We start from the raw sequence: 12517 nt of genomic DNA on the forward strand, positions 1-12517 counted from the left end.
CCAAATCCGAGCGAAGGCAACCTCAGATCATTCCACAAAGCCCACAAGTGTGTGTGTCCACTCTCAGGAGAGTCAGAAGACAACACCTGTACAAACTCAAGAATAACCTTTCAAACGTGTCTCCATCCTCTAAAACCTGGTGGTGCCTTGTTGTCTGTCTCTGGAGAATGCTCCCCTTCCATCTTTTCCCTCTTCAAATGGGACCACTGCTGACTCCACTTGTGAGAAGGCCGAGTGCCTCAATTCTGTGTTTGCTTCCAAATGTTGTGTCCCCAACCCCTCTCTCTCTGTAATAACCCTTCCCAGTTATACCCAACTGCTCCTGGGGTCTGTGTCTTTTGCACCTGAGAACGTGGAGACGTTTCTGGCAACCCTCAATTCTGATTCGGCAACTCGACCGGATGGCATCAGCTCACGAGTCCTAAAAACCTGCTCTCATGCTTTTGCATTTCCTCTCTCTCTGCCCTTTTCACCCTGTCATTTGCCCTGCGGCCTAGGTCATCTTCCATCTGCTTGGAAATCCACCAACATTACTGCACTACATAAAAAGGTGCAAAGAATGATCCCCTTTAACTACAGACATATCGGCTTACTTCCCATTTATTTATTCATATGCAGCCGGTGGCTACTTGGATGCATCATTTTCTGGGGGAGCAGCTGTGCCGCTGATGCAATGCCCCCTTACCGACTACCTGCTCCTCATTTTCCCGACCTTGGAAGGATGACAGGCTGAGTCGACCCACCTGGTGTTGATTCAATGGCATGACAGAGGCTTGAACTCAAGACACAAACATCTTAAGCCAGACACCTTAACCGTTAAGCCAACACCAGGCTTCAGCTTACTTCCAATCATTAGCATGGTCATGGAATTCATCATCGCAGTTGACGTTAAATCAGTCCCCCATCTCCGATCATCAATTTGGATTAAGACCAGGCCTCTCTACCATGCTGCTTCTACTCTCTCAACAATGGATGGAGGCCCTCAATATCATACATGAGATCAGGGCAGTCTCTCTCGACATATCTCGAGCTCTCAATACAGTGGCATCCCGCTTTGCTCTCCAAACTGTCTTCCAATGGAATCCAAGGCCAATTCCACTCTTGGATGACTGACTTCCTCCACTCTAGTAACCAACGTGTGGCTCTCGATGGAATCCTTTGATATCCTCTCCCTGTCAAGGCTGTAGTTCCCCAAGGCAGTGGGCCCTGTCCTATTCGAATTTTCATCAATGATCTCACTGACTCCTTGTAAAATCCTCTATCTCTGCAGATGACTCCACTCTGTTGTGTCATCCCTCATCCTTCTGACAGCCAGGCCACACCCTCTTCCCTATTCTAAAGACCTTGAAAAAAAAATCACAATCTGGTCAAACACTTGAATATGTCTTTCATTCCTGAGAAATCCCACACACTCACTCTCTCCTCTCTTTCTCTTTCTCTTTCTCTTTCTCTTTCTCTTTCTCTTTCTCTCTTTATCTTTTTCTCTTTCTCTTTTTCTCTTTCTCTTTTTCTCTTTTTCTCTTTTACTTTCTCTCTTTCTCTCTTTCTCTCTTTCTCTCTTTCTCTCTTTCTCTCTTTCTATCTTTCTCTCTCGCTCTCTCTCCGAAAGACCCGTTCCGCAAACCCTCCTTTCTACGTTCTCAACAACCCTCTCAAATAAATTAAATAACTCAAACTCTTGGGTTTCACTCTCAGCCATTATTTACAAGCCACATTTCAAAGTTGGCCTCCAAAGCCAGATTGTGACTAGGCATCCTGCGTTGTGCAAAGTCCTTCCTTGGCACACCTGAGCTCTTGACAGGTCGGTGGTCTCTGTCTTCTTTCTCTTCCTTTCTGGTCTTGCACCCTGTGTACCCCCTCCCCTCCCGACATCTGCAGGGCATGGTCCAGCAGCAACCCCCTCTTAGTGAAACTGCCAAAATCCAGAGTCACTGCTCACCTCCAATCATTTGTTCCTCTTTTTTCCTGCTGGTGTAATCATATTCCACATCCTCTTCAATCTCATTCTTCCCTCTTGGTCGTCAAAACAGGTGTTCTGCACCATCTCAGATCATTTTTACCCTTGTTAACCCCCCTATCCCTCCTTCTAATTTTCCAGTTTTTCCTCCTTTGAGCTTCCTTCTCCATGCATGCGTGCTTTGCGTCCTGCTTTTGTCTTTTCCGTCCTCAACCATTCAGTGGGCTAGCTCTTCCACGGGCCTCGACTACACATACAAAAAGAGCCAAGTGTTCACATACGCAATAATCGTGAATTTTGCATCTTAATTGCTTTTATTTCCTGTGATAATCCATTGTACTCATAATACTTTTGCCAAATATTTACAGTTTGTGATTCCTGTATGCGTATGTGGCTTGTTTCCATAATCCAAAACATTATTGTAATTGTTGCCCAATCACAATGCACTCCTTGTTCCTGGCTCTCAGGAGCCCTAACCACCACAGGTCGCCTCATGGTGGAGTTCCCACTCGACCCGGCACTCTCCAAGATGCTTATCGTAGCATGTGATATGGGTTGCAGTTCCGAGGTTCTCGCCATCGTCTCCATGTTGTCGGTCCCAACAATCTTCTACAGGCCCAAGGTAGGCTCATACCGCCTTTCCTCAATCTTGCGCTTCGTGGATTCCCATCACGGACGGGGTGCATGGTACGGCCACGATATGACCTAGCAAGGCACGTTCTTTGTGGCAGGGCCGAGAAGAGGAGAGCGACCAAGCTCGGGAGAAGTTCTCGGTGCCTGAGAGTGACCACCTCACTTATCTCAATGTGTACCAGCAGTGGAAGAATAATGGATATTCCACTCTCTGGTCTAATCAGCACTTCATCCACGCCAAGGCCATGCGCAAGGTGACCTGCTAAGAATGCAAACACGGTGCTCAAATATCCATGCGAAACGATCGCCGGGCATCTTGGGTACCTGGACAAGGTTCGTGCGTGTTCATGCAGGTCCGAGAAGTACGTGCCCAGCTGAAGGACATAATGACTCAGCAACATATGGCGCCGGGTTCTTGCGGCAATGATTGGGACGTTGTCCGCAAGTGCGTTTGTTCGGCATACTTCCACCAGGCGGCCAAGCTGAAAGTGGGTGACTATCATTGGTGAATCAAATTACCACGAGGCTGGACTGCTGCCACAATTACTGATCGGTTTTATCATAATTTGTTGTTTTATTCAATAAACTGGGGGGGAAGAGGAAGATGAAAATCACAAACTAGCATCACTCGTCGTATGCATTAGCATCTGTGGATGTTATGTAAATATGATCATTGCAAAATGAGGATGAAACTTCCTGGTTAACTGATAATGTTTTAGAGTTGTTGCCCTTTTCTCTAGGGTATTGGCGAGTATGTGAATGTACGGACGGGCATGCCTTGCCATCTACATCCCACCAGTGCGCTCTTTGGGATGGGATTCACCCCGGACTATATAGTCTACCATGAACTCATCATGACCAGCAAGGTGCGACCCGTCCCAACCCGGTTTGCTGTCTGTGACTGTACCATAGAAGTTCCAATCATGACGAGGTTATCTTGATGTCTGTCTGCTTGTCCAAAGATCCTTTTTTCGGGTTTCTAATCTGACACCACCATGCCGCCACGGCTAAGATAAGTCTACCAAAACCCAATTAGAGGCTGATGGGGGCAAGGGTGGGTCTTTTCTCTTGTTAGTCCTTCAATAATCCTGGTAGAGTTTCCTAAATCGGTCTTTTCTTTTCTACTTGGACATAAAATGTATTTGCTGACACCTGTTCAGGTTGTTGCTTTGGAAACCCTCCCTCTCCTCTGTATTTGTGTTAAAGTGAGGGATGAAAGTGGTCGTGGAAGAGCCTGATTGGTTAATCCTAAAAATATATTACAGACTTGGCATTTAATATGGAATATTTTTTTTTTTCTTGAGTTGGGTTTACTTTCTTAACTCAGTATATCAATCTGGTGAGTTTCTTTTACACTTTGGTGATTTATTTGTTAAAAGAACCATGTCACTGATTGTCTGTCGCAGCAAGAAGTCAACAACAGGATTATATCACAGGTGGCGTGGCAAAATGTACGAACAGGTGCATTTGATGATTGGCTTCACAGTCGGGTATACAAGGGTTGTTGCGTTCTGTATTAGTGGAAAACAACTGCTGCACGTCTCCAAAAGTTATTGCCGCTTCCTCTGGAGATGGTCCGTCAACTCGACAATGCTGTTTGTCATGGAGTGGTGGCTTTACGAAATTACGGCATGAAACAGCGTGCTATTGCTCGGCAGTATGGCATCACTCAAGGTCAGGTGTCAAAGATCCTGAAACGAAATGCTCAGAGGGGTGTCCCTACTCCAATACCGAGGCCAGGACGTCCCCACAGAACCACAAGGAGGGATGATCGCCAGCTGCACCGGTTAGTCCGCAATGGCCGTACCAAGTCAGCTAATCGGCTTTGGGCTGAGTGGCAGCAACTGACAAATGTGCCTGTATCCAGAAGGCTAGTCAACCAACGACTGGTTCAAGCAGGCTATCGTGCCAGGCATCCCCTGAGAAAGCCACGCCTGACCAGACAACACCGCCAGCGCCGATTGCAGTGGGCCAGAGAGCACCGTCAATGGCAGCCAGGACACTGGAATCACGTGATCTTCAGTGACGAGTCCATATTTCTGGTCTATCGTCAAGATGGCCGCGTCCGAGTGCGCAGACAAGTGCAGGAAGCCTACAACAAAGATTGTATAGTGCCAAGAGTCGAAGCTGGAGGTGGTGGGGTGACCGTTTGGGCTGCTTTTCATGCAGGGGGAAAAACTGACCTGGTTGTTCTGAATGGAAACCTGAACCAGTTCAAGTACAGGGCCATTCTGGAAGAAACATTGCTTCCATTTGCTCGTGCAGCCTTTCGAGGAAACTTTGTCTTCCAAGATGACAATGCACGGCTTCATCATGCTCGCATGATCCAACACTTTCTTGCTGACCGTGGTGTAGAGCATATGGAGTGGCCTGCCATGTCCCCGGATATGAATCCGATAGAGAACTTGTGGGCAGAATTAACGCGTCAAATCGACCACTTGGACCAGCAGCCGACCTCTGTGCGTGAATTGCAGCAGGCCATTGTCACTGCATGGCAAGCTATTCCTGTCCAAACCTTGGCAAATCTCGTGAACAGCATGCCTCAACGTGTACGTGCTCTCCTGAATGCTCGTGGGGGTTACACGAAGTACTGAACTGTAATTTTACTGTCCGTAATCCCAGTCGTAATTTAAGTTTTGTTTTTGTTAAAAAAAGATTTGGCTAATGTGCAAAATAAAGAGATACTTCTGGAAAACGTACAGAAGTTTAACACAGTACTGTCCATGAATTGAATTCGATATCAGTTTACATCACTTTCAAGGATCATTTTATTTGTTTCGAAATGTCAAATGTGGTTTTTGTTTCTTTTAAAGGTCACATTAACAAAATCTAGAATAATTTCAACATAATTCCAATGAACTTTTGGTTCTAAGACATCTTGAAAAGTAAGTTCACCCCCACAAAAAAAATATTCCATATTAAATGCCAAGTCTGTACATTAAAGGTATGATGAATGAAATCAACAAGACATTGATTGAGGTTTGATAAATACTCATGGAAAATGAGGGGGAGTTGGGAATTTGGCCGTTAACCCTTCGTCGCAGCAAAAGGGAGTTACAAACGGTTTGCTACGACGAAGGGTTAACACCCGCAGTGTTGACTGCTTGCTTTGCACGTTGGTTTGGGTTCCTTCATCAATGTTCTGTCGATTCCGCCCATTGTTCCACCTGTCAGCTGGAGATTGACACTAGACCTTTACAAAGCAAGACGAGTTATTCATTCTCTCTTGAAAGAAGAATGACATAATGGAACTAGTTATACAGAATGACTTTGAATTTACTTTCTTTGGTGCAGGTGCGATGACATTTTGTAACATTTGCGCCATACCCGAGTGCACGTTCTCGTAATTTGAGTGCAATGGTGTCCTGTGCAGGAGTACATGCAGTGCGTGACTGCAGTCGAGGGAGAGTGGCTCGCTGAGCTCGGCCCCATGTTTTACAGCGTGAAACACGCGGGTAGATCCCGGCAGGTACCCGAGTTTCCGAGCACACGTCCGTGTACCGTGGGGTGACGTGAACCATGCACGTCTGATGACGCATGTCCCGTCGTGATTGCAGGAGAATAGAAAGCGTGCCAAACGGGAGCTCTCGGCCATGGAAGAGGAGATGGCGCTGGCAGAAGAGCAGCTGAAGGCGCGACGTGAACAGCGACAAAAGAAGGATGCAGCAGTCTCGTCCAGGTGCTGATTTCATGGGTTGAATATATCCATATGTGAGGGGTTCATGAGATTCTGTGAACCAGATAATCACGAAAGTTCAGGATTAGTCAACTTTGTTTGGATTTTGTAATATACAAACAAGTATTTATAACATACACCTCGTTAAACGTTTTTGTCTCGTCTTGGGACTATTATTGTTCATTCGCAGTACATTTCAAACACCCCAGATATGCGCACACGTACACATATGGACGTAAAGGCACATGTAATGCATCCATGCACAGGTGCACTCACTTAAGCTTCATAACACTGTACTATCATTGTGTGTTCATTGTGTGCTTCCGTGCATGTTTTCAGGAGTACAAAGATTTGTACACCGGGCCTCCGTGAACCCGGTTCACCAGCCACACCTCGCCGCACACCTGCCCGCTTTGGCCTGTAAACACCAGGTTCTTGAGTCGTTTGCCTTGCCAATTCATTTACGTTTTACCATCATTCACTCTTGTCATCATCGTTACTTATCTCAGCCATGTTTAACGCTCCGCTGCGAACCAGTGGTCCATGTCGGGTGAGCAGGTGCTCGGGGATTGACTTTATAGAGCTTTTCAGGGCGGGAATTTGCGATTTGTTCAGGGTGCCGGAGAGAACTCACCTACTCTTTAACTTCCACCAAGACATGCTGGCAGATGGGATGCCCGGCTAAACAGACCATCTGGAGGACGGCGCACATTTGATGCATCGCCACATCTGCAAAGCGCAAGGTGGACAATGGACATGTGATAGTCGGGCCAGGTTTTGAACTCGGACAAGAAGGCTCAAAGGCTGGTACACTCCATCAACGCTATCGTGTCGGACACACTCGCTTATTAATTAATTAATTCATTCATTCACTTGATCTTCTCTTGCCTTCACTCTAGTCATCTCTGACAATGTTATTCACACCATCACATTCGCCATCTTTATACAGACAAAGGCTCCTCTTCTCTCAGATTTTTCCCCTTCCTAGATTTTTTGATTTCTATATTTTGTGTACAATAAACCTTTTAAAGGAAATTGAGTTTATGTTCTCCTAAATGAATCTTTTATCGGAGGTTTGATGCACAAACTATATCGAGGATCGAGGAGAAAATAAATAAATAAATGTTCCAGTTTTAGTCCAATCAATCACTCAATGTTGAAGAATCACTTCATTAAATATCCTATTTGTATCCAGATCTTCACCAAAATCTATTCATTTTGTCCTTGTCACACACCCAACCTGTCCACCAAATTTCGTCCGAATCTGTCCACTTTTTGGGATATTCTGCTAATAGACAAACAGTCCGCCAGACAGACAGGTGAAAAAAGGGTGAAAAAGACATTTGAAAGCATACCATCCGTCCACCTTTGGTTTTGGAGGTAATAAAGACAGTGATGTGCCCTTCGTGTTGTTTTAAGGGTGAAACCAAAATATGACGAGACAGAAGGGTAACTTTACAATGAATATTTATTAATCTCTGCTGTCTTGTCTACGTTAAGCATAATAACACTAATGTAACACTTAATGACTTTCCGAAGAATCCCCAAATTAATGACGCGAGTCTGTGCTGCGTCATCCTTCAGCAAGGCGGGCCGCAGCCTCTTCCTCCTCTTCAGACCTTGACAAAATCACAAGGTCGTCAAACACTTGGAACACGTCTTTCAATCCTGACAAATTTCACACTCATGATCTCTCTCCGAAAGAACAATCTGGCAACCCCTCCCATCTACTTTCTGAACAATCCTCTTGAGGAAGTTCAGTCATTCATACTATTGGGTGTCACCATCAGCCATGGTCTTTCTTGTGCAAACCACATTTCAAAGTTGGCCTACAAAGCCAGCAGCCGACTGGGCATCCTCCGTCGTACCACTTTGACTTATTTATTTATATACAGTTTATCATCATCACTTCCAAGACACGAAGGTACTTGGCAGGTACTTGGCACACGTGAACACCTATCAACAAAAATGGCCTTCATCCGCAGCTTGCTGGAATACTGCTCTACTCGAGGGGCTCTTCCCCTGCCTCACATTTAGCTCAGTTTCTGCTGCTTAACAGGAAATGTAACAACCCATGTAACCTCCACCAAAGCACAATTAAATGTTATTCTGGTTGTCTGTAATAGTTACCACTTGAGGACTTGATCCATTTCTGACACTGATTTTCCCTTTACTCCGACTCATTAGCTTGGGTAGTTCTTTCATCCTTCTATAACTGCTTATGTTATTATCTTTATCCTACGTGCACACGAAGTGCGAAGCAGGGTTGAGAGATTGGTTCACTATGTGTGTGTGTGTGTATGAATGTTTGCATATGTATATATATGTATATTCCAGAAGACTTGCAGAAGTGGGAGAAACTTCCAGAAGGACAACCATCACTGCAACACTCCACCGATTTGGGCTTTATGGCAGAGTGGCCAGACGGAAGCCTCTCCTCAGTGAAAGACACATGAAAGCCCGCTTGGAGTTTGCAAAAAAGCAACTAAAGGACTCTCAGACTGTGAGAAACAAGATTCTGTGGTCTGATGAAACCAAGATTGAACTGTTTGGCATGTATGATCAAGGAAATATTTAATTTAAATTTAATATTATCTTTTGAACATGAATTGAAACACGAACCTGCAATTTATCAGTATTTTAATTCTGAATTTGGCAAATTGTACGGAATCACATCCTGATCGCGCATGCACGCAGAAGAGTAGGATAATAAAAAATTACTCTGTCCTGGCAGTCAAACAAAATTGAAAGTCATTCCAAACAGGAAACTTACTGTTTTAAGGACACCATGAAGGATAAACAACAGGTATGAAGAACTAATTTGATGGGTTAAATAAGGGATGTGAAAGATGTGCGTCAACGGTGGTAAACTTCCGGGAAAAACTTTTCTTTTTTTTTCCAATCTTTAAAATATATATTTTATTTAAATTGAATTATATTCTTGAACACTGGAGAACACAAATCGCCTTTTTGTCACTTTCAAAAACACAGTTTATCAGTACTTGAAAAATTATTGCACCATTTTACACCATCTCAACCAATCAAATATGCCTCTCGCACTTTCATTGTTGGGAAATAGAGCTTCAGACAAAATGGCGGCTCGGAGGAAATACAGATTGTGCTTGGAGACACATAGCAAGAGTTTAAAAGACCCGTCCCATGTCCTTTTTCTCAAGACTGCAGGGTCTGGTGTTGTATGAACTCTCAAGGCTGATGAAACCAGACCACAGAAGATGAGACCAGACCACACCATATCCGACACCACAGAGGTGTAGGATAAAAACCACCTTTAGAGGCCATTTTCCCCCGCAAAGCGGGGGTTGGCCTTTTTCGGGAACCGTGGTTGTTGTTGTTTTTCGGTCCCCTTTTTGAAGCAATGTTTTACGGCCGGATGCCCTTCCTGACGCCAACCCTTTTTGCCGCCTTTAACGGCAGGTGTAGGATAAGGAGTTATATAAACTCTCAAGGCTGTAGAGTAAGGAGTTGTATAAACTCTCAAGGCTGTAGGGTAAGGAGTTGTATAAACTCTCAAGGCTGTAGAGTAAGGAGTTGTATGAACTCTCAAGGCTGTAGAGTAAGGAGTTGTATAAACTCTCAAGGCTGTAGGGTAAGGAGTTATATAAACTCTCAAGGCTGTAGAGTAAGGAGTTGTATAAACTCTCAATGCTGTAGAGTAAGGAGTTGTATAAACTCTCAAGGCTGTAGAGTAAGGAGTTGTATAAACTCTCAAGGCTGTAGGGTAAGGAGTTGTATAAACTCTCAAGGCTGTAGGGTAAGGAGTTGTATAAACTCTCAAGGCTGTAGGGTAAGGAGTTGTATAAACTCTCAAGGCTGTAGGGTAAGGAGTTGTATAAACTCTCAAGGCTTTAGAGTAAGGAGTTTTATGAACTCTCAAGGCTGTAGAGTAAGGAGTTGTATAAACTCTCAAGGCTGTAGGGTAAGGAGTTGTATGAACTCTCAAGGCTTTAGAGTAAGGAGTTGTATAAACTCTCAAGACTTTAGAGTAAGGAGTTGTATAAACTCTCAAGGCTTTAGAGTAAGGAGTTGTATGAACTCTCAAGGCTTTAGAGTAAGGAGTTGTATAAACTCTCAAGGCTTTAGGGTAAGGAGTTGTATAAACTCTCAAGGCTTTAGAGTAAGGAGTTGTATAAACTCTCAAGGCTTTAGAGTAAGGAGTTGTATAAACTCTCAAGGCTTTAGAGTAAGGAGTTGTATGAACTCTCTCTGGTAAATCTTGTTTTTAACATGGAATTGAAGTGTGGTGCTACGCACACAACTTGCTTGCCAAAGAGGTAGGCCACAACGCGTTTGATAACCAAAAGAGTCTTTATTAAGAAAGCTCAAACTGCAGCACTGGGCGGGCTCGAGCTTGGAGCCTGCATATATGTGCCGGGGCCACGCCTAGTCCCCGGGCGTGGCCGATCGGTCGATAGGCGGGGCATGCCTTCCAGTTCCCCGCCTGGGCGTTCGCGCCACCTGCTGGTGCGTTGAATTTGTGTCCTCTTGCTTGTGTCCGCCACACACGCCCCCCCAGAATTCACGTGCACCTGAAGGGTGAGTTTGCAGGGAAGCCGGATGACCCGGCCGAAACGCCCCCTGGCAATGGGTGCCGGTCTGGGGGGTGGCGGGGCTGGGGGGTGCCGGGGGTCCGACCGCCGGGGGGCGGCCTCGACGCGGAGGAAGAGCTGCTGGCGGGGGTGCCGGGGGTCTGACCGCCGGGGGGCGGCCTCGACGCGGGGGCAGAGCCGCTGGCGGGGGGTGGTCCGGATTGAGGTGGGCCGGCTTGAGGCGGTCCACGGAAATGCGATCCGGGGCACCGCCGATGTCGACCGTGAAAAATTTGTCCCCGGTCTCCAACCCGCGGAAGGGCCCGTCGTACGGGGGCCGTAGCGGTGCCCGGTGGGCGTCGTGCCGGATGAACACGTACTTTGCCGTGCGAAGCTCCGGGGCGACGTGGGAAGGCGGGCAACCGTGGTGTGCCGTTGGCACCGGGGCGAACCTCCGGCGGTCTCCTGAAGGGCGGAGCGCTGTTGTGCCGCGGACCAAGGAGCCGTGGAGTCGGGGATAAATTCACCCGGTACCCGCAGTGGTTGCCCGAAGACCAGCTCCGCCGAGGACGCACGCAGGTCATGCTTGGGTGCCGTCCTGAGGCCCAGCAGGACCCAGGGGAGTCTGTCGACCCAGCCGCCATCGCAGAGGCTGGCCCGGAGCGCGGCCTTCATGGAGCGATGAAAGCGCTCGCACAGGCCATTGGCCTGGGGGTGGTAGGCCGTGGTGCGGTGTAGTTTCACCCCGAGCCCTTGCGCCACCGCGGCCCAGAGCTCCGAGGTGAACTGGGGGCCGCGGTCGGACGAGATGTCCGAGGGGGCAGCGAACCGGGCAACCCAAGTGGCGATAAAGGCTTGCGCCACCTCAGCCGCAGACGTCGCCGCCAATGGGACGGCCTCCGGCCACCGTGTGGTGCGGTCGACCATGGTGAGGAGGTGGGTGAACCCTCGCGAGGGGGGCAGAGGTCCCACCAACTCGACGTGCACGTGGTCGAACCGCCGCTCGGGCACCGTGAACGGGGCCAACGGTGCCTGAGTGTGGCGGTGGACCTTTGCGCGCTGGCACGCGAGGCACGTCCTGGCCCAGTCGCGGACGTCCTTCCGGAGGCCATGCCAGACGAACTTTGCCCCGACGAGTTTCTGGGATGCCCTCGTGCCAGGGTGGGACAGGCCGTGGATGGCGTCGAACACCGGGCGCTGCCAGCCAGCGGGCACGATGGGGCGAGGCCGGCCAAGGGAGACATCGCATAGGAGGGCCGTGCCCGTGACGTCGAACGGCACCTCGGTGATGCAGAGTCCCGTGACGGCGGTCCGCAAGGCCTGGACGCCGGGGTCGGCGGTCTGGGCCTCCGCCATCCGGGCATAGTCGACCCTGAGGTGGACCGCGTGCCTGACGGACCGGGAAAGGCAATCCGCCACCGGGTTGTCCTTACCCGCCACGTGACGGATGTCCGTCGTGTACTCGGACACGGCAGAGAGGTGGCACTGCTGCCGTGCCGACCATCACTCGGCGACCTTGGCCATCGCGAACACAAGGGGCTTGTGGTCAACGAAGGCCGTGAACGGGCGGCCCTCCAGCAGATGGCGGAAGTGTCGGACCGCCAGGTGGAGTCCGAGCAACTCACGGTCGAAGGTGCTGTACCGGCGTTCGTGCGAGCGAAGCTGCCAGCTGAAAAACGCCAGCGGTTGCCAAGCACCACGCAC

The 12517-nt window shown here is 48.2% G+C and overlaps 1 protein-coding gene across 2 annotated transcripts in view; it reads left to right on the forward strand.

Moving 5' to 3' along the window:
* The window catches only part of DHX38 (DEAH-box helicase 38), a 71775-nt gene extending 64470 nt beyond the window's left edge, over nt 1-7305 (forward strand). For both annotated transcript variants that reach the window (XM_068115449.2, XM_068115448.2), the window contains exons 22-28: nt 2425-2579; nt 2689-2844; nt 2944-3078; nt 3331-3456; nt 5964-6059; nt 6148-6269; nt 6606-7305. In XM_068115449.2, the coding sequence (XP_067971550.1) occupies nt 2425-2579; nt 2689-2844; nt 2944-3078; nt 3331-3456; nt 5964-6059; nt 6148-6269; nt 6606-6690 (875 nt within the window). In that variant the 3' untranslated portion in view covers nt 6691-7305. The remainder of the gene's footprint in view (nt 1-2424; nt 2580-2688; nt 2845-2943; nt 3079-3330; nt 3457-5963; nt 6060-6147; nt 6270-6605) is intronic.
* Nucleotides 7306-12517: the final 5212 nt, after the last annotated feature.

This window comes from Myxine glutinosa, chromosome 5 (assembly GCF_964187855.1).
Source record: "Myxine glutinosa chromosome 5, kmMyxGlut1.1, whole genome shotgun sequence".
Lineage (NCBI taxonomy): Eukaryota > Metazoa > Chordata > Myxini > Myxiniformes > Myxinidae > Myxine > Myxine glutinosa.